The sequence below is a fragment of the Rhinopithecus bieti genome, unplaced genomic scaffold (genome assembly GCF_001698545.2).
Source record: "Rhinopithecus bieti isolate Rb0 unplaced genomic scaffold, ASM169854v2 scaffold_986, whole genome shotgun sequence".
Classification (NCBI taxonomy): domain Eukaryota; kingdom Metazoa; phylum Chordata; class Mammalia; order Primates; family Cercopithecidae; genus Rhinopithecus; species Rhinopithecus bieti.
In genome coordinates this window covers 1,105,451-1,132,775 of record NW_016803218.1, presented here as the reverse complement: position 1 = coordinate 1,132,775, position 27,325 = coordinate 1,105,451, and the positions used below count along the sequence as shown (strand labels likewise).

General features: G+C 43.5%; 2 protein-coding genes across 7 annotated transcripts; both read left to right on the top strand.

Annotated features, from left to right (window-relative positions):
* Positions 1 to 158: 158 nt before the first annotated feature.
* LOC108528453 (amyloid protein A) lies at positions 159 to 4,917 on the top strand. Of its 3 annotated transcripts, XM_017870260.1 has the most exons (5): positions 1,511 to 1,558; positions 1,642 to 1,702; positions 2,142 to 2,236; positions 4,110 to 4,248; positions 4,642 to 4,917. In XM_017870260.1, the coding sequence occupies exons 3-5, from the start codon at positions 2,146 to 2,148 to the stop codon at positions 4,778 to 4,780; spliced, it is 369 nt and encodes a 122-aa protein (XP_017725749.1). In that variant the 5' UTR covers positions 1,511 to 1,558; positions 1,642 to 1,702; positions 2,142 to 2,145; the 3' UTR covers positions 4,781 to 4,917. The 3 variants fall into 3 exon arrangements, with proteins under 3 accessions (XP_017725766.1, XP_017725758.1, XP_017725749.1); XM_017870277.1 differs by lacking the exons at positions 1,511 to 1,558; positions 1,642 to 1,702 and adding an exon at positions 159 to 177; XM_017870269.1 differs by lacking the exon at positions 1,642 to 1,702 and having other exon boundaries at positions 1,450 to 1,558.
* Positions 4,918 to 7,349: 2,432 nt separating this feature from the next.
* Positions 7,350 to 17,293, top strand: SAA4 (serum amyloid A4, constitutive). Of its 4 annotated transcripts, XM_017870241.1 has the most exons (6): positions 7,350 to 7,378; positions 9,321 to 9,525; positions 11,421 to 11,528; positions 12,788 to 12,882; positions 16,093 to 16,231; positions 16,986 to 17,293. In XM_017870241.1, exons 4-6 carry the CDS (start codon positions 12,792 to 12,794, stop codon positions 17,146 to 17,148), a joined length of 393 nt encoding a protein of 130 aa, XP_017725730.1. In that variant the 5' UTR covers positions 7,350 to 7,378; positions 9,321 to 9,525; positions 11,421 to 11,528; positions 12,788 to 12,791; the 3' UTR covers positions 17,149 to 17,293. The 4 variants fall into 4 exon arrangements, with proteins under 4 accessions (XP_017725730.1, XP_017725739.1, XP_017725720.1 ...); XM_017870250.1 differs by lacking the exons at positions 7,350 to 7,378; positions 9,321 to 9,525; positions 11,421 to 11,528 and adding an exon at positions 11,535 to 11,859 and having other exon boundaries at positions 17,040 to 17,293; XM_017870231.1 differs by lacking the exons at positions 7,350 to 7,378; positions 9,321 to 9,525; positions 11,421 to 11,528 and adding an exon at positions 11,540 to 11,859.
* Positions 17,294 to 27,325: the final 10,032 nt, after the last annotated feature.

Genomic DNA, 27,325 nt, shown 5'->3' with positions numbered 1-27,325 from the left:
AGGGGAGGGGAGGGGAGAAAAGAAAGGAAGATCAGGTGAGGAGTAGGCCAAGGAGTGTTTTTTGAACTTACTGTTTTCTCTTTCCCAACAAGATTGTCATTTCTTTTAAAAAGTAGTTATCCTGAGGCCTATATTCATAGAATTCTGAAGGTGACTTATCTCCTCTGATCTAGGGAGGTAAGCAGGGTTGAGCCTGGTAGTATTTGGACGGGAGACCACCTGGGAATACCAGGTGTGAAAGAAAGAAAAGAGGAAAGAAAGAGAGAAAGAGAGAGAGAGGAAGGAAGGAGAGAGAGGAAGGAAGGAAGGAGAAAGAGAGAGGAAGGAAGGGAGGAAGGAAGGAAGAAAGGAAGGAGAGAAGGAAGGAAGGGAGAGGAAGGAAGGAGAAAGAGGGAGGGAGGGAAGAAGGAAGAAAAAGAGAAAGGAAAGAAGGAGAAAGAGAGAGGGAGGGAGGGAAGAAGGAAGGAAGGAAGAAAAAGAGAGAGGAAGGAAGGAAAAAAATGAAAGAGTGAAAATGAACGAGAGAAGAAGAAACCACAGTTGCTGCTATGTCCACCAGCCTCTCTGCATGTCCTGGCCTCAGCCCTGCTGGGCTCTGGTACTGACACATCCTTTCTTCCTTCCTAATTTCCTAATTGACTAGGCCAGCTGAGCAGGGCTTTTCTGTGCCGAGGAGGTAAATCTCGGGATATCTAGACTGAGGGGTGGAAGGAGCCTTCCAGGGCACACATGAGACATGGCAGGGCTAGGCTGCCAGTTTTATTTTCATTTAGAGACACGATCTTGCTCTGTCACCCAGGCTGGAGTGCAGTGGCATGATTATAGCTCACTGCAGCCTTGACCTCCTGGGTCTCCAGCAATCCTTCCATTTCAGCCTCTTGAGTAGCTGGGACTGCAGCTGCACACTACCACAGCTGGTCCATTTATTTTTATTTTTTGTAGTGACAAGGTCTTACGATTTTGCACAGACTGATCTTAAACTCTTGACCCCAAGTGATCCTACTGCCGTGGCCTCCAAAAGCATTGGGATTACAGGAGTGAGCCACTGTGCTGGACTTAGTCTGTCAGCTTTGAAACTTTAGATATGAACTCAGAGGGACTTGATTTCAGAGGCATCTGCCATGTAGCCCAGCAGAGCCCATCCTGAGGAAATGACAGTACAGTCAGGAGCTGGCTTCAAAGCCGCCCTCACTCCACACCTTCCAGCAGCGCAGGTGCCGCCATCACAGGGCTCCCACTCTCAACTCCGCAGCCTCAGCCCCCTCAATGCTGAGGAGCAGAGCTGGTCTCCTGCCCTGACAGCTGCCATGCACAGCAAACCTATCTTGTTCCCACAGGTTGCACAACTGGGATAAATGAGCCGGGATGAAGAAACCACTGGCGTCCAGGAACTTGTCTTAGACCGTTTTGTAGGGGAAATGACCTGCAGGGACTTTCCCCAGGGACCACGTCCAGCTTTTCTTCCCTCCCAAGAGCCCAACAGGGAAGGCTCAGCATAAATAGCAGCCACCTCTCCCTGGCAGACAGGGACCTGCAGCTCAGCTCCAGCATAGATCAGGTGAGGAGCATGCCAAGGAGTGATTTTAAAACTTCCTCTGTTTTCTCTTTCCCAACAAGATTGTCATTTCCTTTAAAAAACAGTTATCCTGGGGCCTACAGCCATACCATTCTGAGGGTGCCTTATCTCCTCTGATCTAGGGAGGTAAGCAGGGTCAGCCTGGTAGTACTTGGATGGGAGACCACCTGGGAATACCAGGTGCTAAAAGCTTTAAGAATAAAAAATTGTGATCTTACTTTGTGTTTATCCCATGTTGAGTTCTGTGCTGGGCAGAGGGAACACACTGTAAATGCGTTGTGGGGAATTACAGGCTACTTGAGGGAGTGACAGTCTGGTCGTAACTCCCGCCTTCCTCCATCAATGCCACGTTGGCATCCTCTTACACAGTCAGGCTTTAGGGCTGATGGGTTCAGAACCAAGGGCTTCTGGCTCTGAGTGAGGTCCTGCTGCAAGGTTTCCTAGATGAGTCACTAAGATTCTAATAAGATCCAGTGGAAATAACCAGGCTCTCGTTGGAATATCAGTCCCAAGGAAAGCTGTGCCACTCTTGTGGGCGACGGCCTGACTTCTCCTTTCATTTCAGCACCATGAAGCTTCTCACGGGCCTGGTTTTCTGCTCCTTGGTCCTGGGTGTCAGCAGCCAACGCTGGTTTTCCTTCCTTGGTGAGGCTTATGATGGTAAGGCTTCAGAAGGTATGCAGGATTTCTGAAGAGAAGCATCATCCTGGACCTGATCAAATGGGGGAAATGATGCTTTCGGAAGGCTGCTTTTGAACCACAGAGTTGCTAGTGTCTGTGTTGCTAAGGCCTGTCATGAACTAGGGTTTGCTGGATTGCCCGTCTCAGGTCTTTCAGAGGTGCTGGGAATATCTTCTTTCCCCGTAGTGCAGCTTCTCGGTGTGTTCAGTGGATGGATCACGTTTCAGAAGCCGCTGCAAGGTGTATCAAAAACACATCTCCTGAGCCGTAAGGGACGGGAGATCCAGTAACAACGCACATGGGGTATTTTTGTGCTTTGTTAAGGTTTGAGCCGCTGCCTTAGGTTGTGGTACCCAATGTGCAGGATGTGCCGGGTGTCTGGGGAGCTGCTCAACATCTTAGAGAGTCAGTCAGTTACTCAGAGAAAGAACAATCATCCTTTCCAGGAGCAGCTGAGCTGTTTGTTTTGAGTAGAAGATGCAAAATAAGGCCTGCAATTGGTATAAAATGTCCCTCAGCATAAATCTCATAAGAGTATGACTAAGGCTGCTGACCCTTCTGTCTTCTTTCTCCTTCCTCCTCTGATTTCCTAGTTGGATAATGTACAGGGCTCTTTAGCCTCGATCTGTCAGAGGCTCCCTTCCTGGTTTGTTCCATTTCCATTCCTTCTCCAGCCTTCTTGACAGGAGATGGGAACTGACGTGCATCAAACTCCCACAAGGATCAGAGCATTTTCTCATTGAATTTCAGAATGACTCTGTGAGGCAGGCATCTTCCCCTCTTTGAAGGTGAGAAAGCTGAGGCTTAGAGCAGCTGAGACCGATGCCCAGGGACTTACTGCCAGTCAGCAGGTGGTAGAGCAGAGGTTTGAGCCCAGCTGTGCTTGAGGTCAGAGCTCTTGCCAGGTAGACGCATCACTGACCAGCTCCTAGAGCTTGATGGTTATGAATCTCAGGCACGCCTTGGCATCACCTGAACTACCCATGCCTGCAACTCCCCAACAGAGTCTGCAGAAACTGGCCTGGGGTGTGGCCTGGGCATTGGGACTTTCAGTTTCTCTCTGGGTGATTAGCGAGTGCAGCCAAGGCTCACACCTGTAATTCCAGCACTTTGGGAGGCCAAGGTGGATGAATCACTTGAGGTCATGAGTTTCTGAGCAGCCTGGCCAACATGGTGAAACACTGTCTCTACTAAAAACAGTAAAATGTAGCCAGGCGTGGTGGCAGGCACCTGTAATCCCAGCTACTCGGGAGGCTGAAGCAGGAGAATCACTTGAACCTGGGAAGCAGAGGTTGTAGTGAGTTAGATCGCGCCAGTGTGCTCCAGCCTGGGTGACAGAGCGAGACTCCGTCTAAAAAAAACAAAAAAAGAAAGTGCAGCCAAGGCTGAGCACCACTGCTCTATTGCTTCCTCAAGCAACCCACAGCATTAGTACAGACTACTGAGAAAGTGTTTAGGGACTTTTATGCTCCTAGCAGTCACTGGGACTTAGGTCACAATGAGATGTATTCCATTTGCGAGAATATATATTTTAGTAGTCAGGGCGGAGGTGCTCTGTGTCTGCCACCTTTCTCAGCATCAGTAGTTCATGTCACCACCTCATTCCTATACACTCCTGGATCTTATCACAGACAGCTTCATTCTATAGCAGTGGCTCTTCACCAGGGGACCTGGAGAAGCCAACTAGGATAAAGGAATGTGCTTCTCAACCCACGGTATCCAAGGCTGCTACGATCGCAGGCTGAAAGCTTGAAGTCAGTGGAAGATTTGTCCTTCTTTCATTCCCCTCTAAGGTGTTGTTGGAGTCTTCATGTTCTCCTGATGTCCCTTCTGCCTTTCCTTTCCTTTCCAGGGGCTCGGGACATGTGGAGAGCCTACTCTGACATGAAAGAAGCCAATTACAAAAATTCAGACAAATACTTCCATGCTAGGGGGAACTATGATGCTGCCCAACGGGGACCTGGGGGTGCCTGGGCCGCAGAAGTGATCAGGTAACTGGAGCTCCTGGGACGCCAGGGCTGGGTGAGCAGAGCTTGCCTGCCTTGGACAATCAGGAGGGAGGCGAGCTCCTTGTAGAGAAGTTAGAGGCTGCAGACCCTCCTCCTCTTGCCCTCTCTCTGCCTCTGTGCTCAGTGTGAGGGTCTGAGTGATGGTAGGAGCAAGTGATTCCTCACCCTCTCCCTCTGGGTGCTGTTCATCTAGCCTAGGGGTGCCCAGCCTGGCTGAGTGGGGCAGTGTCCAGGCAGGGTCAGTGTTTTCACCCCTCCTTCCTTGGCCTTTCTGGGCTCCTCTCAGAGACCTCCCCTGGAACGGGGAGAATGGGAGGGTGGGCTGTTGCTCACTGGCCTGGTGATTAATCTCCCTCTTGCCTGCCTGGACTACAGCAATGCCAGAGAGGGTATCCAGAAACTCCTGGGCCATGGTGCGGAGGACACGCTGGCTGATCAGGCTGCCAATGAATGGGGCAGGAGTGGCAAAGACCCCAATCACTTCCGACCTGCTGGCCTGCCTGAGAAGTACTGAGCTTCCTCTTCAGTCTGCTTTCAGGAGACCTGGCTATGAGGCCCTCAGGGCAGGGACACAAAGTTAGTGAGGTCTGTGTCCACAGAAGCTGAGATATGGCATACAATAGGCATCTAATAAATGCTTAAGAGGTTGAATTTGTTGAAACAGTGTGTTCTTTTGATGCGTACTGCCTGTTTGGTACAAAGGGGAAATCAATGCACACCCACGTGAAGGGTGAGCCTAGGTAGGCCTATGTGTTTGGATGTGAGGAGACATTCTTAGCAGTCACAGTGCAGACACCTGCATCAACCCCTCCACAAGTCAGACCTCCTTTTTTCCAGACCCTTGTGGATACATTATTGCTATTTCCAGTCCCTTCCTTGTCCAGGCTTCTCATCTCCTGTCAATTATTTCCTGTTGCCTTCTCTGTCCCCCAGTTCTTCGTTCCTCAGTGATCTCTGTTTCTGGAGGCAGGGGACATAGACAATTGAATCATGAAATCCTGCCTCAGCGACTGCCACCCCAATCTTCCTTTCATTTCTCAGCAACACCTACAAATTCAGGCATTAATGAATTTCTACCCATTCTGTCTAAAAAATACCTCCAATGCAGTTCTCTTCCACTCTATTTTCATTGCCTTATTTCAAGTCTAAATACGTAATGTGACTCCTTTTATGAATGTTTTCTGAGTTTCTGGACCTTAACTAGATCAAAATTATGGAAGTCGTGGCAGTGAAGAGAGAGCCAGATAGAGAAGAACTGTTTTATCAGTCAGGGTCCCTTTGGAAGACAGAAACCAGGCAGTAATTTGAAAAGGGAAATTTTAATATAAAGAATTATTAACTGATAGCAGCATTAACTTCTAAGAGTACAGAATATGAGAAGCTATAAATTTGAGATTGGGCCCCTCACAAGACTGACATTGGATGGCAGATAATTTACTGGGTCCTTCAAGCCAAAACTAACAAACAAGAGATCCATTGAGGTATTAATGAAACTTGGCAGGAACCTGCCCAGGGTGTAACTTAACTCTGGGAATGCAGCTAGGGTTCCTGCGACAAAGTTGGGAAACTGTCTGCTTGAGGGCAGGAGAGAGGATGCTATCACACCCCCTGGAAAGCCAGCTGTGAAAGTGGCAGTGCTCTGGACTGAATTATATCTTGCCAAAGTGTGTGTCTTGAAACTCCAACTCACAGCATGGCTGTACTGTTTTGTTACAGCAACCCGAGCTGATTAAGGTAAGTGGGCTGCTGGTGAACATCATGGACGTCCTACTGAGGTGCCACAGAAATTGTCAGGAAACTGCCTTGGCCTTGGGATGCCACTCAGATCTCTGGGGTGAGTGCCACTGGGTGTCCTGTACAGGAGCTGAAAGGAAGCAAAGCACATACGATCAGGAAAAGATGTCTTCGTCTCCTGCTTGGCCCTCTAACACCCTCTGTGTGTGAAGATTAACATCATCCCCAACTGGCAAAGGAGAAATGCTTACAGGGTCCAGCTCCAACATCACAATTAGGGCAAAGGGGTGGGTGTGGAGCTCAAAATAAAGAAACTGTTAACTGGCATACCCCTTTTCTCTGAAAAAGGAATTGAGGAGGACTCCTAACGTGAGAAGATTAGTTATAAAATTATATTTACAGAGGAAAGACAAATTTATTTGTCAAGGATGAAGAAAATGTATAGATATAAAGTAGAACTATTTACAACAGAACTTTCTCATACAGTTCCCATCAAAAGACACTAATGGAAGTGTAGGTATAGGAGGTACAGGAGGTTTGAGTCTGAGTCTCAAAGATGTCGCAATGCCAAAACAAGGCAAAGGCAAGATAAATAAGATGAAGGTGAGAGAGGTGGAAGATTGGCTCATGGGAGCATACTCGATCCACTGCTGAGATTAGTGTTCAGTCTAGTAAGGTCTGAATTGACCCCAAGTTGTAAAAAGAGACTGTAATGCTATTATTAGAATGCTTACAATCAGATTTCTGTCACAAGTACTGAAGTTGTAGATTTTGGGGGGCAGGAGATGGAGAAAAGGAGGATGAGAGAAAGAATGGCTTTCAAAGGCAAATAAAGCAAGCTTTCAAAGTCTTTGCAGATATACAAAACTTTGCAATCAACATATTATTACTAGAAATAATTCACTGAAGCAAGATTCGGATACAGAAGTTCATTCATCAGTCTGTAAAGGACCAAATCACTCCCCTTCTTGAAATCTATACTTTGAAAAAAATTTAATTCAATATAGTCCATAGGTTAAAAATGTTTTAAATCAAAATTTATATCCAAGGAAAAAAGTGCTTTGTTTACCCAGAAATCTATAATTTGTAAAGTCACACCTAATCCCTATGCTCTGACACACCCAAATACCTTTTATTAATTACTTGGTTTTCCTCAGTAAGAATTAATATGCTTCTCTCTGTTAGAAAAGTTTGAGAAAGGGAAATTGAATTGCTCTATGTTATAGTTGTGTTTTGTTTTGCTTCGTTATTTGAGACAGGGTCTCCCTCTTTTGTCCAGGCTGAAGTGCCATGGCGGGATCCTGGCTCACTGCAACCTCGACCTCTCGGGGCTCAAGAGATCCTTCCACTTCAGCCTCTTGAATAATGGGGACTGCAGGTGTGTGCCATGACACTTGGCTAATTTTTGTATTTTTTGTAGAGACGGGGTTTTGCCGTGTCGCCCAGGCTGGTCTTGAACTCCCGGGCTCAAGTAATCTGCCTGCCTTGGCCTCCCAAAGTGCTGAGATTACAGGCATGAGTCACTGAGCCCAACCCACTGATATATATATATATATATATATATATGTGTGTGTGTGTGTGTGTGTGTGTGTGTGTGTGTGTATGTATGTGTATATATATAAATTTGAGGGTGCCCAGATTCACATTGTTTCTGGGGTCATCTGTGAGGGTGTTTCCAGAAGAGATTAACATTTGAATTGGACCCAATAAAGTAGATTGCTATTCTCAGTGCAGTTGGGCATCACTCAATCTGTTGAAGGCTTGCATAGAACAAAATAGAGGAAGGATGGATTTACCTCCCTTTTCCCCTGCCTCGCTGCTTGAGTTGGACATCTCCTCTCATCTTCTCTTGCCCTCAAACTGGATTTACATGATCAGTTCCTCTGGTTCTGAGGCCTTTGAACTCAGACTGAATTACACTTTCCTGAGTTTCTAGCTTGCAGATGGCAGATTGTGGGACTTCTCAGCCCTCATGATCTTGTGAGCCAATTCCTTACAATACATACATACATACATACATACATACACAAATAAATCATTTGTCCTGTGTCTCTCAAGAACCCTGACTAATAGGGTACTGAATTTTTTCAATCTTATCTCCTATGACTTTAATTCATGTACCTCATGCTACACGCAAATTGAGCTGCTTGTTATTTTTAAACATGTCATTGAATTAGGAATTATTTCAGACATTCAGAAATGTGCTTCCATGTGTTCATTCAGCGTTTATTGTTATTTAAAATATTTGTTTGTTTATTTATATATTTATTTATTTATTTATAGATTTGGGGGTACAAGTACAGATTTGCTACACTGATAGATTGCGTAGTGGTGAAATCTGGGTTCTTAGTGTAACCATCACACGAGTAGTGTTTACTGTACCTGTTAGGTAATTTCTCAACCCTCCACCCCCTTCCACCCTCCATCTTTCTGAGTCTCTAGTGTCTATTATTCCACTCTCTATGTCCATGTGTACACATTATTTAGCTCCTATTTATAAGTGAGAAAACGGGATATTTGGATATTTGACTTTCTGGGTTATTTCACTTAAGATAATGGCCGCTAGTTCTATCTATGTTGCAGCAAAAGGCATGATTTCATTCTTTTTAATGGCTGAATAGTATTCTATGGTGTATATATGTGTATACACACATACACACACACCCCATCATCCGTTGATAGACACTTACATTAATTCCATATATTTACTACTGTGAATAATAGTATTGTGATAAATACACGCATTCAGGTGTATTTTTTATACCTTTGGGTAGGTACTCAGTAATGGGATTGCTGGGTCAAATGGTAGCTCTGTTTTTAGTTCTCTGGGAAATCTCCATACTGCTTTCCACAGAGGCTATACTAACTGACATTCCCAAGAACAGTGTATAAGCATATGCTGGAAGAGGCTATTCTCTTATCTGCCTTATGGGTGCATCCCATCAAAGAGAAAACAATTGCCTTCCACCTGCTCCATGAAATCTCATTATATCAGAGAAGATGACTGAGGAATTCAACCACGACTGGATGGACTTTTTCAAAAGATGACACCTGCTTCTTGGGCTCATTCAAATTTCAAGAGAACCATTTACAAGTTAATTTCTATCCCTCAGGTCCACTCATTCTTCCTAACAATCATTCATGACTTCAAAGAAATTCCCCATCTTCTACATTCCCCATCTTCTCCTCCCCTGTGAAGAATGGTATATAATCACTTGTACCCCACTGGGTTATTGGGAAATCACTCTCCTGTGATTTTTCCCCATGCATGTTAAAATAAATGTATATGACTTTTTCTCCTATTAATCTGCCCTTGTCAGTTTATTTTCAGCTGAACTCCGGAGAGTGAAGGAAGAAGCTTTTTTTCTTCATTCCTACATAACCCAGGCATTGATCCAGGCAATGAAGATTCAGTGTAAACAACCACCACTAACAAGACCATGGCCTTTGGAACCTGCGCTAAGAGGCATGGATGAGCTCCCTCAGCATGTGGATGGAGACTGAAGACAGGTCTGAAGGCTCAGTGTAGGTGTCTCCATTCTCTAAGAAGTTTGGAGGAGAAGCTGGATACAGCAAAACAGATTGAGAAGCAGCAGCTGTTGGGAAGGGAGGAAAACTAGGAAAGCATGGTGTTCCAGAGTCCCTGATGGAGCTATTGACTAGTAGTATCAGATTCTGCCCGGCAGTTGAGGAGTTCACCTTTGGCTTAAGCAACATGGAGTCACTGACTATCTCGTGAAGGTGGTTGCAGGGGAAGGTCTGGAGAACTAAATGGAGCAGTGATAAGAGAGAATGGGAGGTGGTATGATAGGACTCCTGGACACCCCAGACATCAATCAAAACACCATAGACAAGAAGGTGTGGATATAAAAACTAGCAGTTAGAAGAAATAATAGAAAAGGAACTGCAACTACTTTGGAAAAAAAAGTAATAAGCGCAATTAATACACTGAATAAAGCCTCAATAAGTACAACAGTGTAGTACTGACTTATATATAGAAAAAACGTGATCAGTGGAGTCAAATTCTCAGAATTAGATATAAGTGCATATGAGAATTTTGTATATGATAAAGGTTGTATGTTAACGTAGTAAGTAAAAGACGGACTATTCAACAAATGGGATTGGTACAACTGGGTGACCACCTAAAATAACATAATGTTGAAAACATACTGTATATACTGTGGTAGGACAAATTCCAAATATGCTAAATATTTATAAACAAATAAGGAAAATAATAATAATAATATTAACATTATCTGGTGAATCCATGGAAAATTCTTTTATAACTCAAAGTAGGGTAAGCTGCAACAACATGGATGGAACTGGAGGTCATTATGCTAAGTGAAATCATTCAGAAACAGAAAGACAAACATCATATGTTCTCATTTATTTGTGGGATCTAAAAATCAAAACAATTGAATTCATGGAGATGGAGAATAGAAGGATGGTTACCAGAGGCTGGGAAGGGTAGTGGGGAAGGGGAAGTGAGGGGAGGTGAGGATGGTTAATGGGTGCAAAAAAATACTTAGTATGAATAAGACCTAGTATTTGACAGCACAACAGGGGGGACTATAGTCAATAATAATTTAGTTGTACATTGTAAAATAACCAAAGGAGTATAATTGGATTGTTTGTAACATAAAGGATAAATGCTTGAGGGGATGGATACCCAATTTTCTATGATGTGTAATCCCAGCACTTTGGGAGGCTGAGGTGGGCAGATCACTTGAGGTAAGTGGGTCGAGACTAGCCTGGCCAACATGGCGAAACCCTGTGTCTATTAAAAATAGAAAAGTTAGCTGGGTGTGGTGGCGTGTGCCTATAATCCTAGCTACTCAGGAGGCTGAGGCAGGGGAAATCGCTTGAACCCCGGAGGTGGAGGTTGCAGTGAGCTGAGACCACACCACTGCACTCCAGCCTGGGAGACTGAGTGAAACTCTGTCTCAAACAAACAAACAAATAATTTATAAAATCTGATACTTTTTCATCATGGAGTTTCTTATGTAGGAATTTATCTTAGAGATATATTTGTACATGTGCAAGAGACATATGTCCAAGGTTAATAAATTCATCATTATTTGCGATATCAAAAGGTTAATAGCTGTCAAACAGCCATTTATATTGTATAAATTATGGTCCATCCATACAATGGAATACTGTGTAGCTGTAAAAAAAAAAACAAACAACAACAAAAAAAAAAACAAAAAAAGCAAACCTGATATGGAAAGACTTCCAATAAACAGTAAGCTTAAATGAAAGTACAGAATAATACATACTTGTATGAAAAAAGAGATTTTATGCCTCGAAGACCTTCACCCTTGATCTTCTGGTGTTATTCATGTCCTTGTATTCTCCCAGAATCATTACCTCCTCCCATTGGTACAGTCAAGTCTTGCTTGTTCTGTCCTTACATTCTTTAGAGAGAAGTCACAAGAGACAAGCAAACATCTCCTTTGCTAATAATGTTGATCACTTCCTACAACGCAATATCTATGTGCAATTTTTTGGGAAGACCTCCTACCAAACAGGTAAGAATGGAAAGACACAAAGAGAAGAAAGTGGAGAAAGACCTCTGTCTTCCCACACTGGATTTTGCGAATACAACTCTTCTGTGATACAGGAAACTAAAAAGAGGGAAAAGTGGCAATTAAGAAAAACTGCCAGAAAATAAATACCTTGATGACCCAATTTGGAAAACTGCTTCTGGATAAGGACACTATTACCCAATATGCTAATTTTTAAAATACCCAAAGAATTGGGCAAAAAGGACTTTGGCAAGGCAGGTTGTTGGATTTAAAACCGTTCTCCCATTAATGCCAAAGCCAGGAGAGATACCAACTATAGCTCCATGGCCAGAAGGTACCAGCAGCTTTGCTTTTACTGAAATTTCAACTGAGAAAGGTCCACAGGTGAGGTTTCTTCCAAGGAGTAATTTCTCTTATTTGACTCTTTTGAGATCCTTTTCTCACATAATTGGCAAATTTCAATTGGAGAGAAACTGTGTTTTCTACCTCATTATAAGGTCAGTGCTGAGGAGAGTAGGAACTCAGGAAATGCTTCTTGATTGACTTTAGTCTGCTTTATCCGGCGACAAATTGACCACAGACCAAATAACACGCTGGAATTCTCTTATTCTTTCTAGGGATCTGGGCTGAGAATTAAGGGTTTATACTTCTTCTTAAAACCCATTTCAATCTTTCATGCAGTTGTGATTCTAATACAAACAAATGGAAACAGGGAATTAGTCTTTCAAATTCAGTCCTTTGGCTGGTGCAGTGGCTCATGCCTGTAATCCTTTGGGAGGCTGAGGTGGGAAGATTGTTTGAGGCCAGGAGTTCGAGACTAGTCTGGGCCAAACATAGTAAGACCTTGTCTCTACCAAAAAAAAAAAAAAAAAAAAAAAGAAATTTAGCTGAGTGTGATGGTGCACGTTTGTAGTCCTTGCTACTCAGGAGGCTGAGGTGGGAGGATCACTTGAGCCCAGAAGGTCGGGGCTGCAGTGAGCCTTAATCATATCAGTGGCCTTTAGCCTGGGCAACAGAAAAAAAAAAAAAAAGAAAGAAAGGGAAGAAAGAAAGAAAGAAAGGGAGGGAAGGAAGGAAGGAAGGAAGGAAGGAAGGAAGGAAGGAAGGAAGAAAGGAAGGAAGGAAGGAAGGAAGGGAGAAAGAAAGAGAAAGAAAGGAAAAGTAAGAAAGAAAGAAAAAAAGGAAAGAAAGAAGTTCAGTCCTCAAAACATAGATCTGTGTTTTATTTACGATTCTCTGCCCCTCTCTTTCTTTCTCTTCAGCACAATGAGGCTTTTCACAGGCATTGTTTTCTGCTCCTTGGTCATGGGAGTCACCAGTGAAAACTGGTATTCGTTTTTCAAGGAGGCTGTCCAAGGTAAGAACTCTGGAGGATGGAGGGCACATACCCAGCATTCATTCTGAGCAGGGGCCACATACTCACTGGATATGAGTGCTCCTTAGAGAAGCCACACCGAGGTCAGAGCAGGAGTGTGGTTTTCTGTATCTGTTTCTTCTTCTAGGCTGGTCTAATTTATCACCCTCCCTTGGGGTTTCCAGACGAGAGTTAAAGGTGCTTTGGGTCTAGCCTGTACTGTTGGTGTAGAGTGCAGAAGGATAAAGACTTCCATGGGGTGATCTCCCACTGTGGAAATTTACAGATGGCAGATTTCTCAGGGCATGATGTTTATTTAGCTCATCCACCTCTGGGAACATACTGAGTTCACAACTGTACTCCAGGATTGAGACATGCCTAGGAGAGAGTGGAATAATAGTGCTTGCACAGAGAAATCCCATCCTGTTCCCAAGCAAATAGCCAATGCTTGGGATGCAGAGCTTATGAAAATTAAGCCCTAACTCCTACCCATAAATTAAAAGAGCAAATTTCTACTGATTAGCCACAGGAGGGCTGAGATACGGCTGGGAAACTGACTTCTGCCATTCTGGAGGGGAAATGAATCTTACTGACTAGCTGTTAAAATGGGAAAACTTTATTGTCAGGTTTTGCAACACTTTGAACTTCATGTGTTGTTATTAATTTTGTAGTTGAATTTTTTGTAATTTTTCAATTGAAATTTTACAAATTTTCATTTTTTCTGCATTTCTGTACTTTTAAAATGACATTCTCTAAATAGTTTTAAAAGTTTTAGTAGTATGTGCTAAGTTTTTCTGCACATAGTATAAAATACCTTTTTCCTTAAGTCATTGTGTTTCAGAATTTGTTGTATGGTTCACCAGCATTTAAATCGGCTGGGTGTGTTTGTTTAAAAAGTGCATTCCTGAGCCTCTTTCTCATAGTTACTGAGTCAGAATCTTAGAAGTGAATTGGGACTAGGAATAGCATTTGAAAAACTCCCCAGGTTACTTTCAGCACAATACCAATGAGAACAACTGTCTTGGGTTTTTCTGCCACCCAGTGACAGAATCTGTCAGGTGCTTGGAGAAAACTCTTGCTAGTCAATCTGGAAAACATAGAATGAACATAAAGCATGCATCAGAGAAAGGACAGTCATTATGCCATGCCAGAGATAAACTATTTGACAAAATTACAGACACAAAATAATACATGAAGTTAGTGAGAAATATCCCTTAGAACACAGAACATAAGTAACAATTAAAACTATTTATCACAGCTTTTCTTTTTTCCAAGTGAGTTGGTTTAAAGAACTCGGTAACACGTAAACCACGGCAGAACTCAAAAATATTTATTGATTGAACAACACAGGCACTGATAGACAATTTCTATAGCTCTTCCTGGCTTAGAACTGTTTCAAACATCTATTTTTCCACTAATCTTTTAAAAAACTTTAAAATGATATATAACTTACATATAGTACACTGTATAGCTTGATGAGCTTTTTACACATACAAACATCCATATTACACCATCAGATCAAGATGTCAAACATTTCACGCACCTCGGAAGGGTCTCTCATGCCCTCTTCCAGTTAACAACCCTCACGAAAGGTAACTCCTATTCTTACCTCTATCATTATTGATTAGTGTCCCTGTCTTTGATCTTTGAATAAAAGAAATTGTACAGAATATGTCTTTTGTATCTGGCTTTGTTTAACTCAACATTATGACATATTAATATACATGACAACATTTGTCATGTGTATTAATGTTTTGTTCTTTTTCATTGCTGCATAGTATTCCATTGTATACTGATATCACAATTTATTTATCTATCCTATGTTATTGGATAATTAGGCTTTTTAAAGTTTTGGGCTATTATGGATAAACCTGCAATAAACGTTGGTGTACATGTCCTTTGGTTTACATAAGCCCTCATTTCTGTTGTGGGTATACACTTAGGAATGGAAGTGTAGAGTCATAAGGTAGAGTCATGTCAATTTAACTTTTGTAAATACCAGCAGTTTCCCAAAATTGTACCAATTTACACTTCCATGAACAATTATGAGAGCTGGGCATGATGGCTCACACTCGTAATCCCAGCACTTTGGGAGGCTAAGGCAGGAGGATCACTTGAGGCCAGGAGTTTGAGACCAGCCTCAGCAACAAAGTGAGACCCCATCTCTACCAAAGGAAAAAAAAAAAATTAGCTGGGTGTGTTATCAGGTGCCTGTAGCCCCAGCTACTCAGGAGGCTGAGATGGGGGGATCACTTGAGCCCAGGAGGTCGAGCCTGCAGAAAGCCATGATCACACCACTGCACTCCAGCCTGGGTCCCAAAGGGAGATCCTGACTGAACAAAACAAAAACAAAATCCAAAACAATTATGAGAGTTCCAGTTGTTCCACATTTTTGCCCACAGTTTATATTGTCAGTTTAAAAAATTTTTGTCATTCTGTTGGGTGTATAGTGGTATCTTATTGTCACCACTGCCCTTCACTAATAGGAACAGGAATCCAACTTGCATCAAGTATTCCAATATGCTAGGCATTTTATGTATGTTACCTCATTTTATCTTCTCATTGAGTCTACCAGGGAGGTAAGTATGATTTCCCCCAATTGAAGAATGTGGAAACTGAAACTTAATTGTCGGGGCAGAGAGTTAAACATTTACATTCATGCCCTTCATGATAAGTCTGATTGTCCAGGTCCTACGAAGCTCTCTCAGGTGATTCCACCTCATCACGTACTGCCCATTCCTTCGGCTTTCCTGTGCCATTTATGCCCATAACAGTCAAATTTATTCAAGTCCTAGTTGTCCTCACTCAGCTGGTAAGGATGTATTTTTCTTATGGGCTATGGTAGATGTGCAGCCCCCTCCATGTCCCTTGCAATGTCCCTGGATCTTACATCTGCAGTACTATTCTCCATTGTGACATTCCTCACATGAGCGTTCCCTCTTTGTACACAGCACACACAGACCCATGTAAGATGTAGCCCAGGGCATTGACGGCTGCCAACAAATTCAATTCAATGTAATCCATGGAAAAGCACCTTCCTTACAGTTACTCAGGAAAGCTGTTCACAGGAAGTAATGTTTATCTATATGTATGATTTCAAAGGATTATTTTGTCAAGGGTTAAAATCTGGAAATCAGTGGAAAATGATCATTTCTACATTTCTCCAGTATGGCACTAGGTTCATTTTTGTCATTTCTTTTTTTTTCTTTCCAGGGGTTGGGGACTTGGGCAAAGCCTATTGGAATGTGTTGACATCCAGACACCAAAATTCAAACAGATATTTCTATGCTCAGGGAAACTATGATGCTGCCCAAAGAGGACCTGGGGGTGTCTGGGCTGCTAAACTCATCAGGTAACACAGATTCCTGGGGACTCCAGTGACAGGCCAGCAGTGCCTATCTGTCTTGAGAGTCAGGAGAACCTGTGGCTCTTTCTCCTCCTCCACATACTCCTGGGGTCTGGGTGGCTGGCAGAGCCAGAGCAAGGCTGGTGAGGACATGTCTCCTTTCACCCACAAAGGAAAAGTAAGAACCGAGGAGAGGTCTGGAAAGCACACTGTTGCAGGGGCCGGGTTCAGTGGCTCACACCTGTAGCTCCAAGTCTTTGGGAGGACAAGGTGGGAGGATCTCTTGGGCCCAGGGATTTAAGAGCAGCCTGGGCAACATAGCAAGACCCTTATCTCTACAGAAAATAAAAGAAATTAGCCAGGCATGGTAGCATGCACCTGTAGTCCCAGCTACTCAGGAGGCTGAAGTGGGAGATCCCTTGAACCCAGGAAGTCGAGGCTGCAGTGACCCATGATCGAGCCACTGCGCTCCAGCCTGGGCAACAGAATGAGACCCTGTCTCCAAAATAAATAAATAAATAAATAAATAAATAAATAAATAAATAATAATAAAGGGAAAGCACTCTGTTGCAGAGTGCAGAAAGTACCAGCGGACTTAGGCCTTTGCCCAAGAAGATTGATAGCTTTCTTACCCTTTCCGTGAGTTTTCCAGCCTCCTCTCAATCGTTCCTTGGGTGGGAGAAGAGGAGGGAGTTAGCAGGTGGAGCTGTCTCAGGTGAGTCGAGAGATTAATCTCCTGTCTCCTTTCTTTGGGTTGCAGCAGTACCAGGGTCTATCTTCAGGGATTTTTAGACTATTATTTGTTTGGAAACAGCAACACTGTATTGGAGGACTCGAAGTCCAATGAGAAAGCTGAGGAATGGGGCCGGAGTGGCAAAGACCCTGATCGCTTCAGACCTGACGGCATGCCTAAGAACTACTGAGCTTCCTGCTCCTCTGCTCTCAGGGGACTGGGCTGTGAGCCACACACTTCTCCCCCCAGACAGGGACACAGGTTCGCTGAGCTTTGTGTCCCCAGGAACTGGTATAGGCATCTAGGGGTGTTCAATAAATGTGTGTCAAATTGAATTTGTTGATGGAAACTGGAAACATTGAGGCAGACTTTGTGGGAAGAATGGTCATCTGAGGCCATATGGAAGATAAACAGCACCGTGGTAGATGAGCCTGTGACTGGGGGGCCCAAGGACTCCCAGCTGGCCTATAACTATGCAGGCTCCTCACATGACCCAAGCCAAGCTTCTCTGGTCATTTTCGGCCCCAGCTTCCCCTCCTGAGTAAGCCTAAGCAGGTAAAGCACTGACCATCATCCTAGGCTTCTGAGTGGCTGGAGTTATGGCTCTGGCACAGCCCTGGGAAGCCTTCTATCAGTCTCCTTTGTAACTCAGATGGGACTTCTACCTCCAAATCCCCACTTCTTCTTCGGGGCCTCACAGGTTATTTTGTTGCAGTTTCCAGTCGTCTCTGTATACAGACTTTATACTGCCCAATTCATTGCATCCTGTCCACGCTCTGCCTCTAGGCCTTGTCCCCTAGTGACCTCTTTCCATATTGAGAAGGTACATTGTGGGCTGAGTGCGGTGGTTCACGCCTGTAATCCCAGCACTTTGGGAGGCTGAGGCAGGAGGATTGCTTGAGCCCAGGAGTTCAAGACCAGCCTAGGCAACACAGTGAAACCTCATCTTTATTAAAAACCAAAAAAAAAATTAGCCAGGCATGGTGGCATGTGCCTGTATTCCCAGCTACTTGGGAGACTGAGGCTAGAGTACTACTTGAGCCCAGGAGGTCAAGGCTGCAGTGAGCTATGATCACTCCATTGTACTCCAGCCTGTATGACAGAGTGAGACCATGTCTCAATAAAAAGAAGGTACCTTGCTTAGAGAAGCCTAATCCTAGGAGTTCTATCCTAGAAACTGCTCTTTTGGACTCTGGTTTATTTCTTTCTTTCTTTTTTTTTTTTTTTGAGACAGAGTCTTTCTCTCTTGCCCAGGCTGGAGTGCAGTGGCACGATCTCAGCTCACTGCAAACTCCGCCTCCTGGGTTTAAGCAATTATCACACCTCAGCCTCCAGAGCAGCTGGGGCCACAGGTGCGCACCACCATGCCCGGCTAATTTTTGTATTTTTAGTAGAGACCAGGTTTTGCCATGTTGGCCAGGCTGGTGTCGAACTCCTGGCCTCATGTGATCTGCTGCCTTGGCCTCCCAAAGTGCTAGGATTACAGGCCTGAGCCCCTCTGCCTGGCCGACTCTGGTTTATCTCTTATCAACACCTGTGCTTCCTCTGACTCAATTTTTAATTTGTCCTGCTCATTTTACCTAAGGAATGACTCTCCTGTAGGTTTTCCTTATCTTTATTCTCATTGGTTTTTTTTTTTTTTTTTTTGAGACAGAGTCTCTTGTCAAGCAGGCTGGAGTGCAATGGTACGATCTCAGCTCACTGCAACCTCCGCCTCCTGGGTTCAAGTGATTCTCTCACTTCACCCTCCCGAGCAGCTAGGATTACAGGCATGGGCCGCCACACCTGGCTTTTGTGTTTTTAGTAGAGATGGGGTTTCACCATGTTGGCCGGGCTGGTCTTGAACTCATGGCCTCAGCTGGCCAAAGTTCTGAGAATACAGGCCTGAGCCACTGCACCTGGCCAACATCGCCTTGGCTTTTTGTTCAGATAAAATTCTACTTCCTGTCCTAAAGGAGAAGTGAGATATGTAGATAGACAACACAGTTTAGTAAGAGCCTCGACGGAAGCACACACTGGTGGCAGTCCGAATTTTGCTGGGGTATGGGAAGTCAGCAAATAGTAATTAGAAGAGCTGCCTTTTTAAATTGCCGTTGCAAGACTGTGCCCTATACTTTAAATGTCTGATTTAAGCTGCAGAGAGGGCTTTGATGTTCTCAGCTGGATAAACTGAGGTTTAGAGAGGTATGTGTTTAGGACCTTCTCCAAGGTCACACATGTAACAGTTGCAGAGCCAGGACAGCAGGCTGGTTTATCTGACTCCAGAACCTGTGATACACTGAACAGGGCCAAGAGGTTCAGCAGTGGAGACCCCTTTCTTCTTGGATCTCCAGCACTTGGTTTAAATGGCCAGGCGAGCCCTTATGCTTGGGGAAATGCCTGACTTGTTGGAGAACAGGCACCATGTCTTGTTCATCATTGCATGCATAATGCCTAGCAGGGTCCAGGCACTCAGTAGTTGCTTTCTGAATTAGAGTATCACATTGAAAACCTATACTTCAACCCACATTACTCTTCACTCTTGCACATTGTCTTCTTAATAGGTCAAACTTTTTGAAAGTATTGGCCATCTACACACCATTCTTCACTTCTGATCATACATTAACCATTCCAGCCTGGTCTGTGTCCCCGCAACTTCAGCAAAATAACTTTGTCACCACTGACCTCCATGCTGCCAAAAACAATGAACATCTTTCTCTTCTCATTTCAGTAGCCCTGTGAGCAACATTCAATGCTGTTGCCCTCCCCTTCCTTCCTGATATATTTGGTCTCTTGGCTTCATAATACTACTCTTTCCTTCATCAGCTCTAAGTAGCATAATATTATCCTCTACCTCAATTCTCCTTTATTTCCTTAGCTGGGCCTTTTTTATCTCCCCAAACTCTGTGTTCTTCAGACTTGGCTCTGGGCCCCCATTCTTTATTTCTCTATGCTCTCCTTCACAAGTCTAAATAGTACTTATATGTGGATGGATTTTAAAATTATACCTCCACCCGCAAACCTCATTTCTGAGCTCCATGCTTGTACATCCAACTGGCTACTTGACTTATCTACATAGCTGCCTTCCAGATATCTCAAACTTAACGTGTCCCAAAATGAACTTGAGTTTTCCCATCAGAACTCTTCACACTCCAGGCTTCTCCATTTCAGTTAATGACACGGCCATTCTCTCTGTTCCTCACACCAGATAGGGGAGTGTGTTGATGCTTCCCTTCACTTTAGCCCCACATCCAATCCGCTGGCCAGTCCTGTGATTCTACTTCCAAAGTTCATCTGTAATCCATTGACTTCCTCTCATTTACACCTTCAAGCTCCTGGCTACATCATTTCTCATTGGGGTACTGCGGTAGCCATCTAACTAGTGTCCCCATTTTCTTTTCTTTCTTTTTTTTTTTTTTTTGAGATGAAGTCTCGCTCTGTTGCCAGGTTGGAGTGCAGTGGCACAGTCTCGGCTCACTGCAACCTCTGCCTCCTGGTTCAAGCGATTCTCGTGCCTCAGCCTCCCAAGTAGCTGGGACTACAGGCACCTGCCACCACACCCAGCTAATTTTTGTATTTTTAGTAGAGACGGGGTTTCACCATGTTGGCCAGGATGCTCTTGATCTCCTGACCTCATGATCCGCTGCCTCGGCCTCCCAAAGTGCTGGGATTACAGCTGTGAGCCACTGTGCCCAGCCTAGTTTCCCCATTTTCATACTTTGCCCCTCTCCTTCAGGTGATCATATAATTTATCATCTAAACCAAGTCACTTTCAAGAATGAAAAGGGGCATTATTGGTAATTGTACCAGGGTAGTAGGAATAGACCAGAACTGTCCTGGGCAAAACAGGACAATTATTGCATTCAGTAGAAACTGTACTTCGAATTTTGGATTTTGATCTCTTCCCCAGCTAGTGATATGCCGTATGACACCCTCCTGCAACGCTGCTCAGTGGCAGTGAGCCGCAGCTCCCATTCATCCTCAAGATCATGAGGATGAAAAACTGATACTCTGTAGTGTACTGTGTTGCCAGACGATTTTGCCCAACTGTAGGTGAATGTAAGTGTTCTAAGCATGTTTAAGATAGCTGAGGCTAAGCTATGCTGTTTGGTAGGTTGAGTGTATTAGATGCATTTTTGACCTATAATATTTTGAATTTAGGATGAGTTATCTGGAAATAACCCCATTTGTAAGTCAATCTTATCATATCTTTCCTCTGCTTAAAATCCTTTAGAGGATTCCTATCTCACTTAGGTAAAATCCAAATCCTTATCTTGGCTTACAAAGCGCTTGTATGATCTGTCCCTGGCCACGCCCCAGCATCATTACATGCCATACCTTCCCAAGCTCCCCACACTGGCCTTCTCTCAGTCCCACCAACAAGACAGCCTCTTATTTGTCACAGGGCCTTTGCACATGACATTCCATCTGCCCCAGACCCTCTCCTCCTTGCTGCCCACATGGCTGGCTCTTTCTCACCTTGTGAGTCTCTCTTGAAATCCTTCTTCTGTGAGAGGCCTTCCCTGGCTGATCTACTATGGATATTCTTTACTTCTTAATCAGTTTTTAATATGTGGGATTATTTTATTGATATCTTGGCTTATTCTTGTTTGTTGGGATTTTCTTTTGGTCCATCTGTCTCCCTAGATTATAAAATAGGTCAGAGGAGTGACCACTTTTGTCTTGTTCACCCCTAAATATCCAGTACCAACCAAAGTGCCTGACATATAATGGGACTTCAACGAATGCTTATTGAATGAATGAATAAGTGGTTGAATTAATTTAATAATTTACTAATAAAGGAAAAATTTTATTTTCAAAGTAGGTCAGTTTAGTTTTAGGGAATAGGAAGGTGCTAATGAAGATAAAAGGGAGACAAAGGGAGTGGGAATAATGGCCTCACCAAAGTCAAGTGGAAGCAAGAGAAGATGGGATCAAATCTGCAGGTGATGAGTTAACCCCAAAAGAGTAGAAATAGCTCTTGCTCTGAGAAAGGAAGGGGAGAAGGATGGGGTCAGGGAAGGTAGAAGATTTGAGATGGAAGACAAGGGATCTGAGGGAGTCCAGTTGTATTTGTGTATTAGTCAGTTTTCACACTGCTATAAAGAACTACCTGAGACTGGGTAATTTATGAAGAAAAGAGTTTTAATTGACTCCCAGTTCTGCAGGCTGTCAGGAAGCATGGCTAACAGGCCTCAGGAAACTTACAATCATGGTGGAAGGTGAAGGGGAAGCAAGCACCTTCTTCACGTGGAGGCAGGGTGAGAGGTGGAGACGGGGTGAGGGGTGGAGACGGGGTGAGGGGTGGAGACGGGGGGAAGTACAGTTTTAAGCCATTGAAGTCACTCACTATTATGAGAACAGCATGGGGGAAATCCATCCTCATGATCCAATCACCTCCCACCACATCCCTCTCTCAACGTTAAATATTACAATTCAACATGAGATTTGTCTGGGGACACAGAGCCAAATCATATAAACTTGCTTTTGTTGTACACTACCGCTCCCAAGATTCATCACATTACACTGTTGTGCCCATTTACTTGTCTGTCTGTAGGGCAAGTATGTGAGAAATGAAAGGCAAAAATCATGTCTGTTTTATTGCATGTTATCATTGTAGCCACAGCACCTATTATAGCTCCTGGCAAATAGTAGCTGCTCAATAAACAGGTGTTGAAATAAGTGAATGAAATGGCGAAGAAATACTCTTCACAGGTTGACAGATCTGGGAGGATGGTCCAGATTTGCCTCATGGAGTGTAATAGTGATGTGATGCTATCACCCTAGTCTCTCCCAGGTCTCAGAGTCATTACTGAGAAGGTTCTAGATGTTTTAGTGTGACCAGAAGGGCAGGGTGGAAGGGCATGGAAAGGTGTGGAGCTTACAACCTAAAGCTACCCGTTATTATATACAGATTAAAAACAATGCCGTTCTGTGAGTAATGGCATTCACAGCAACCTGGATGGGATTGGAGACCATTATTCTAAGTGAAATAACTCAGGAGTGGAAAACCGAACATCGTATGTTCTCACTCATAAGTGGGAGCTAAGCTTTGAGGATGTGAAAGCATAAGAATGATACAATGGACTTTGGAAACTCAGGGGAAAGGGTGGGAGGGGGGTGAGGAATAAAAAACTACACATTGGGTACAATGTACACTGCCCAGGTGATGGGTGCACCAAATCTCAGAAATCACCAGTAAAGAACTTTCTTATGTAACCAAACACCATCCATTCCCTCAAAACCTATCGAAATACATTAAAAAATTAGAAAAACCAATGTCGTTCTACAAATGATATATATTATCCAAATGTAACCAGTTTATAGAGGATTCTCAGTTTAAGAGGCTTTTAACTCCAAGTGGTTTAGTTTTCCTAAACGCTGCTTTCATCTGTTGTCTTATAAACTCTTTTCTCTATCCTTAACAGTTAAGTCATTATAGAGTATTTAGATTATTAAAGGTCGCTGCAGTCCTGTTTCAAGCTCCAACATCGTGTCTGTTTTAAAGCATCCTGCTCCATCATTGTCGGCTAGATTGTAGTGGGAGTGCTGGGAGGGGTGAGGGTTTAGAGAACTCTTTCTCTGCTCCTTTGGCACCAACACCTTAGAGAAGGGTGGGGATAGTCCAATTCTGAGATGCCTTTCTATCACACTTCTCAGCCTCAGGATTGGGAAAGGGGAGAGATGTAAAGGAGGGGGTAATCATTTTGGCCTCACCCTGGTTTGATGTGCTTCTAACTGATGCTGATATATATTCTCTACTGATGTGGAGCTCTCCACCGAGTTGGTGGTCAGGGTTGTTCCTGATGTGAAATCCAGCCCCCTCAGATATGGGGGTGGAACTCCCCAGAGAAGAACAGCTGTATCTACGACTGGTCCTGAAAGTGGTCCTTGTTCCAAGCCCACTATCTGGGTAAGGTTTACCTTACCTGGCCCAGCCGCTGCCTTTTCCTTAACCTCAGTGGTTTTCTTAATAGACCCACCAGAATGACTGACGATCTCTTCTCTTCCTACCCAGGGGTGCAGAGATCAGAGTTGGGTAAGAAGTCACTCTATCTTCTTTTTAGGCATATTCCACCACTACCTCTTCAGGCTCTGCTGGTCTGGGCTACTCCATCCTTCAGAAATCCCCAGATGAGAAGCAGACACCAGAATGTTCATACATGGTGAGCTCTCTCAGGAACTCACCACACTCCCCTCTGCTTTGATGGGGCACCAGAATGAGCTGGCAGTTTTGCAGCTCAGTATGCACCCAGCTGGGAAGGTATTTTCTTTTCTTTGTATTTATTCATTTTAATATTTTAAAAATTCAACTTTTTATTTTAGAGACAGTGGGTACATGTACAGGTTGGTCTACATACATATATTGAACCCAAGTAGTGAGCATAATACCTAACAGGTAGTTTTTCAACCCACGCTCCCCTCCCTTCTCCTCCTAGAAGTCTGCAGTATCTATTGTTCCCATGTTTATATCCATGTGTGCTCAGTGTTTAGCTCCCACATATACATGAGAACATGTGGTATTTGGTTTTCAGTTCTTGTGTTAATTCACTTAGGATTATGGCTTCCAGATGCATCCATGTTGCTGCAAGGGACATTATTTCATTCTTTTTTATGGCTGTGTAGTATTCCATAGCATGTATGTACCACATTTTCTTTATCCAGCCCACCACTCATGGGCACCTAGGCTGATTCCATGTCTTTACTATTGTGAATAATGTGACAATGAACATATGAGTACATATATGTTTTTGGTATAATGATCTATTTTCCTTTGGGTATACACTTAGCAATGGGATTGTTGGGTCTAATGGCAGCTGTGTTTTGAGTTCTTTGAGAAATCTCCAAACTGCTTTCTACAGTGGCTGAACTAATTTACATCCCCACCAACAGTGTATAAATGTCCCCTTTTCTCTGCAGTCTCATCAGCATCTGTTGCTTTTTGACTTATTTTTATTTTATTTTATGCATTTGTTTATTTTTACTGAGACAGGGTCTCACTCTGCCATCCAAGCTGGAGTGCAGTGGTGCAATCACGGCTTACTGCAGCCTCAAACTCTCAGGCTCAGGTGATCCTCCGACCTTAGCCTCCTGAGTAGCTGGGACTATAAGCATATGCCACTGCACTTTGCTACTTTTTTGTATTTTTTTTCCAGAGATGGGATTTTGCTATGTTGCCCAGGGTGGTCTTGAACTCCTGAGCTCAAGTGATCTGTCAGCCTTGGCTTCTCAAAGTGCTAGGATTATAGGCATGAGCCATCATGCCTGGCCTGACTTTTTAATAATTGCCTCTGGCTGGTGTGAGATGGTATCTCATTGTTGTTTTGATTTGCATTTCTCTGATGATTAGTGATGTGGAACATTTTTTTTGATATGTTTCTTGGCCACTTGTATGTCTTTTTTTTGAGAAATATCTGTTCATGTCCTTAGCCTATTTGGTTTTTGCTTGTTGATTTGTTTAAGTTATTTATAGGTTCTGGATATTAGATGTTTATTGGATACATAATCTGTGAATATTTTCTCCCATTCTGTATACTGTCTGTTTACTTTGTTGATAGTTTCAAAGAAAATGAAATACCTGGGAATACAGCTAACCAAGGAGGTGAACAATCTCTGCAAGGAGAACTACAAAGCACTACTGAAAGAAATGAGAGACGACACAAACAAATGGAAAAACATCCCATGTTCATGGATTAGAAGAATCAATATTGTTAGTATGGCCATACTGCCCAAAGCAATGTACAGATTCAATGGTATTCCTATCAAACTACCAATGCCATTCTTCACAGAATTAGAAGAAACTATTCTAAAATTCACATGGAAGAAAAAAAGAGCCAAAATAGCTAAAGCAATCCTAGGCAAAAAGAACAAAAGCTGCAGGCATCACATTACCCAACTTCAAACTATACTATAAGGTTACAGTAACCAAAACAGCATGGTTCTGGTACAAAAACAGACACATAAAGCAATGGAGCAGATTAGAAAACTCAAAAATAAAGCTGCACACCTATAACCATGTGATCATCAACAAGGCTGACATAAATAAGCAATGGGGAAAAGACTCCCCATTCAATAAATGGTGCTGGAATAACTGGCTAGCCATATGTGGAAGATTGAAACTAGACCCTTACTTTTCACCATATACAAAAATTAACTTAAGATGAATTAAAGAGGTCAGGCATGGTGGCTCATGCCTGTAATCCCAGCACTTTAGGAGGCAGGCAGATTGCTTGAGCTCAGGAGTTCAGCCCGAGCAACATGGCCAAATCCGTTTCCACTGAAAATACAAAAAGGTAACCAGGTGTGGTGGTGCATGCCTGTAGTCCCAGCTACTCAGGAGGCTGAGGCAGAAGAATCACTTGTACCTGGGAGGCGGAGGTTGCAGTGAGCTGAGATTGAGCCACTGCACTCCAGCCTGGACGATGGAATGAGACTCTGTCTCAAAAAAAAAAAAAAAAAAAGAAAGAAAGAAAGAAAGAAAAAGATGGAGTAAAGATTTAAATGTAAGACTCACACAATAAAATTCCTAGAAGAAAACCTAGGAAATACCCTTCTTGACATTGGCCTTTGCAAAGAATTTTGGCTGAGTCCCCAAAGACAATTGCAACAAAACAAAATTGACAGGTGGGACCTAATTAAACTAAAGAGCTTCTACACAGCATTCTTATTTTCCTCTATGAACCCCAAATCTGTATGGAGAAATCACCAGTCTCCACAAACACTGTACTCCCCACGGACTGACAACCCTGCTCTCTCTCTCATTCTTTTCCTCAGTCTTCTCCTTGTATGGACCAGAGGGTGCAATAGGGATGAGGAGTTGGTTGGTTGCTGAAGGCCTACACCACTACCTCTTCATAAGCCTTGGGGGCTTATGAGATGTGGCCTTACTTCTTGGATGCTCTCTCTACAACGTGGGGTACTTGGAGCCTCGTTGATCTCAGCTGTGGTCAGAGGGAAAAAAAAATTACTCAACAACTTGTTTTCCAAACTTGGGTCAAAAGCAGCCCTCCTGCAATCCTCTAACTTACTGGGTTCACTTTTTTAAATCTCTAATTGTGGGAAAAAATGCAGGTCCATTCTCAGAGAACAGTGTGCTTTATTTACCCACAAATTCATTATTTATAGAGTCTTGTCAAGGCACATTGTTTAAAACATATTTGCAAAAACTCTAGCCAATGACCTACTTGTACCTTTTTTGAAATGACTGAGGGAATTTACGGTAACTCCAGGCTGGGCTCCATGTGCCTTGTTCCTGCAGGATCTGACCCGGGGCGAGTGTGCAATGCACTGTGATCTTTGTTTACTCCTGTGCAGGGTTGGACTTAGTACTCTCCAAATAGTGCCATACTTCTCTTTAACACAAAGTCCTCAATCTATTTACCTTTCTG

Excerpts from the sequence above, each read along its gene's own strand:
- LOC108528453 (XM_017870277.1), top strand. The coding sequence starts at position 2,146 with ATGAAGCTTCTCACGGGCCTGGTTTTCTGCTCCTTGGTCCTGGGTGTC. Across the intron at positions 2,237-4,109 it reads CCTTGGTGAGGCTTATGATG|GGGCTCGGGACATGTGGAGA; the intron begins GTAAGGCTTCAG and ends TTTCCTTTCCAG. Across the intron at positions 4,249-4,641 it reads TGGGCCGCAGAAGTGATCAG|CAATGCCAGAGAGGGTATCC; the intron begins GTAACTGGAGCT and ends CCTGGACTACAG.
- SAA4 (XM_017870231.1), top strand. Across the intron at positions 12,883-16,092 it reads TTTCAAGGAGGCTGTCCAAG|GGGTTGGGGACTTGGGCAAA; the intron begins GTAAGAACTCTG and ends TTTTCTTTCCAG. Across the intron at positions 16,232-16,985 it reads TGGGCTGCTAAACTCATCAG|CAGTACCAGGGTCTATCTTC; the intron begins GTAACACAGATT and ends TTTGGGTTGCAG.